This window comes from Formica exsecta, unplaced genomic scaffold (assembly GCF_003651465.1).
Source record: "Formica exsecta isolate Colony F162 unplaced genomic scaffold, ASM365146v1 scaffold2026, whole genome shotgun sequence".
NCBI lineage: Eukaryota > Metazoa > Arthropoda > Insecta > Hymenoptera > Formicidae > Formica > Formica exsecta.
In genome coordinates, this window is record NW_021849324.1 from 16540 (window position 1) to 18744 (window position 2205).

Genomic DNA, 2205 nt, shown 5'->3' on the forward strand with positions numbered 1-2205 from the left:
ATATACTTATAATAATATATTTAATATACTTACAATTAATAAAATACTTAATATATGTAATATACTTTTAGCATACATAATATGCTTGTACTTAATATATTTAATATTACTTATACCGTCTAAGATGCACTAACATAAGTATTAAAATTTATTAGTGTTTTTTTTTTTTTTTTTTTAAGACGATTTCATCAAATTATAAATTAATCATCTTTAGGAAATGAGACGATAAGAATAAGATTGCATCGATCGTCACACGATCGATTTTAGAAAACAATCAGCGTGGACGGTTTGCCGATTTTCGAATTTACTACATGTAAAACGCGATTTACAAATATTTTGCTAATGCGAAACATTAGCAGGCAAGAATGTTAAACGGCGTTGTCAGATGTTTGTGGTTTCATGTTCACGTTTGTAACAGGCGAGTCCCAGAACGGCGGGTTTCCTCGCCAGAATAGCGGCAATGCGTGGAGCACAGGCAGGCATCTCGGTTATCTAGGAGCGCATGCTCGACGCATCTTCGTTGACAATATCCTGAAGAGGGTGACTAACAGTCTTGCAGCAGATTTAAGAAGACGCGCAGCGAGCAGGCTTGTTTTTGGCGATTCCGCGCCATTCTTCGCTCTCGTCGGCGTGTCGTTGGCGTCAGGTACTGGGATATTGACCAAGGATGACGAGCTGGAAGGGGTGTGCTGGGAAATTCGGGTAAGTTTGTCGATTTGTTTTAGTCTGGATACTTAAATAAGATTTGCCGATAAAAAATCTGATTGGACTTGTATAATTTGATTTGACCTGAAATACGATACGTTCTGCAGGAAGCAATTTCAAAATTGCGATGGAATACGCCGCAGACTGACAAAAATTATGAAATTATATGTATCAACGAGAATACCGTGAGCTTACGAAATTTTGTAATTGGGCCTATTATTGCTAAGGGTTGCTCCGCCGCTGTGTACGCAGCACAATTTGTCGATGCTGCACAGGACGAAAATAACGATTCAACAGATATCGATGGAGAAGCGAAAGAAGAAATAACTGCGTTCCCGTTAGCCATAAAAATGATGTTTAATTACGATGCCGAATCTAACGCATCTGCTATTCTGAGAGCCATGTATAGGGAGACGGTACCTGCTAGAAGACATTATGGAAACAACGAATTGGCTATCTGGGAGCAGAGACTGGCAGAGAATACAATGACGCTGCCATCTCATCCAAACATTGTGGTGATGTATTACGTCTTCGCTGATAGAATACCGATGCTACCCGGTTCTTGGGGAATGTATCCCGATGCTTTGCCAACTAGAATCAATCCTAACGGGTCGGGCAGGAATATGAGTTTGTTTCTAGTGATGAAAAGGTCATTATTGGACAAGACAGAATCGCGTTGGTAATTTCATACACTTTGCATAATATCTGACGCATGTCGCATACCGGTTTTAGATATGATGTCACATTAAAACAATACATGGCGAATCGAAACATCGATACGCGGGTGTCGATATTATTGCTTGCTCAGCTATTGGAAGCGGTAGCTCATATGAATGCAAACAGCGTGGCACATCGGTAAGATTAGCGATTACATTGTTATTAATCTTACCTTGTTATGTGTTATTTACATGTTGACATTGAATATAGATAAGATTCATTTTATATTCTCTCTTTTGTGTTTACGAATTAGAGATCTGAAAAGTGACAACATCCTACTCGATTTGTCGGAAGAATCTGACATTTGTCCGTCCTTGGTCGTAACGGATTTTGGCTGTTGTTTGGCCAATAAGAATCACGGACTATATCTACCTTACAACACTCATGATATCGATAAAGGCGGCAATGTTGCATTAATGGCTCCGGAAGTTATAATGGCAGAACCCGGCCCTTTTACCAGTATAAATTACACCAAAGCCGACTTGTGGACGGCTGCTACTATTGCATACGAGATATTCGGGATGAAGAATCCGTTTCACGGAGAGAAAGGCGAGAAAGCTGCTTTAAACAATTACAATTATACGGAGAATGCGCTTCCCGCTTTACCGGATAATCTGCCGTTAATTATCAACGCTCTTATCAAGAACTCATTATTAAGAAGTGTATACAAGGTTTGTAAGACAGATGATGATCCGCTCGAAAAAAAATAATTTTTTAAAATTATATTAATTTTTATTATATTATAAATATATATAATTATATTTTTAATTATATTTATTATAT

At 38.1% G+C, this 2205-nt stretch overlaps 1 protein-coding gene across 1 annotated transcript in view; it reads left to right on the forward strand.

Moving 5' to 3' along the window:
• The window catches only part of LOC115234756 (serine/threonine-protein kinase PINK1, mitochondrial), a 15732-nt gene that overhangs the window by 11632 nt on the left and 1895 nt on the right, over positions 1–2205 (forward strand). Inside the window, exons 2-5 of the mRNA XM_029806071.1 lie at positions 419–702; positions 813–1354; positions 1438–1560; positions 1676–2093. Of these exons, the coding sequence (XP_029661931.1) occupies positions 419–702; positions 813–1354; positions 1438–1560; positions 1676–2093 (1367 nt within the window). The remainder of the gene's footprint in view (positions 1–418; positions 703–812; positions 1355–1437; positions 1561–1675; positions 2094–2205) is intronic.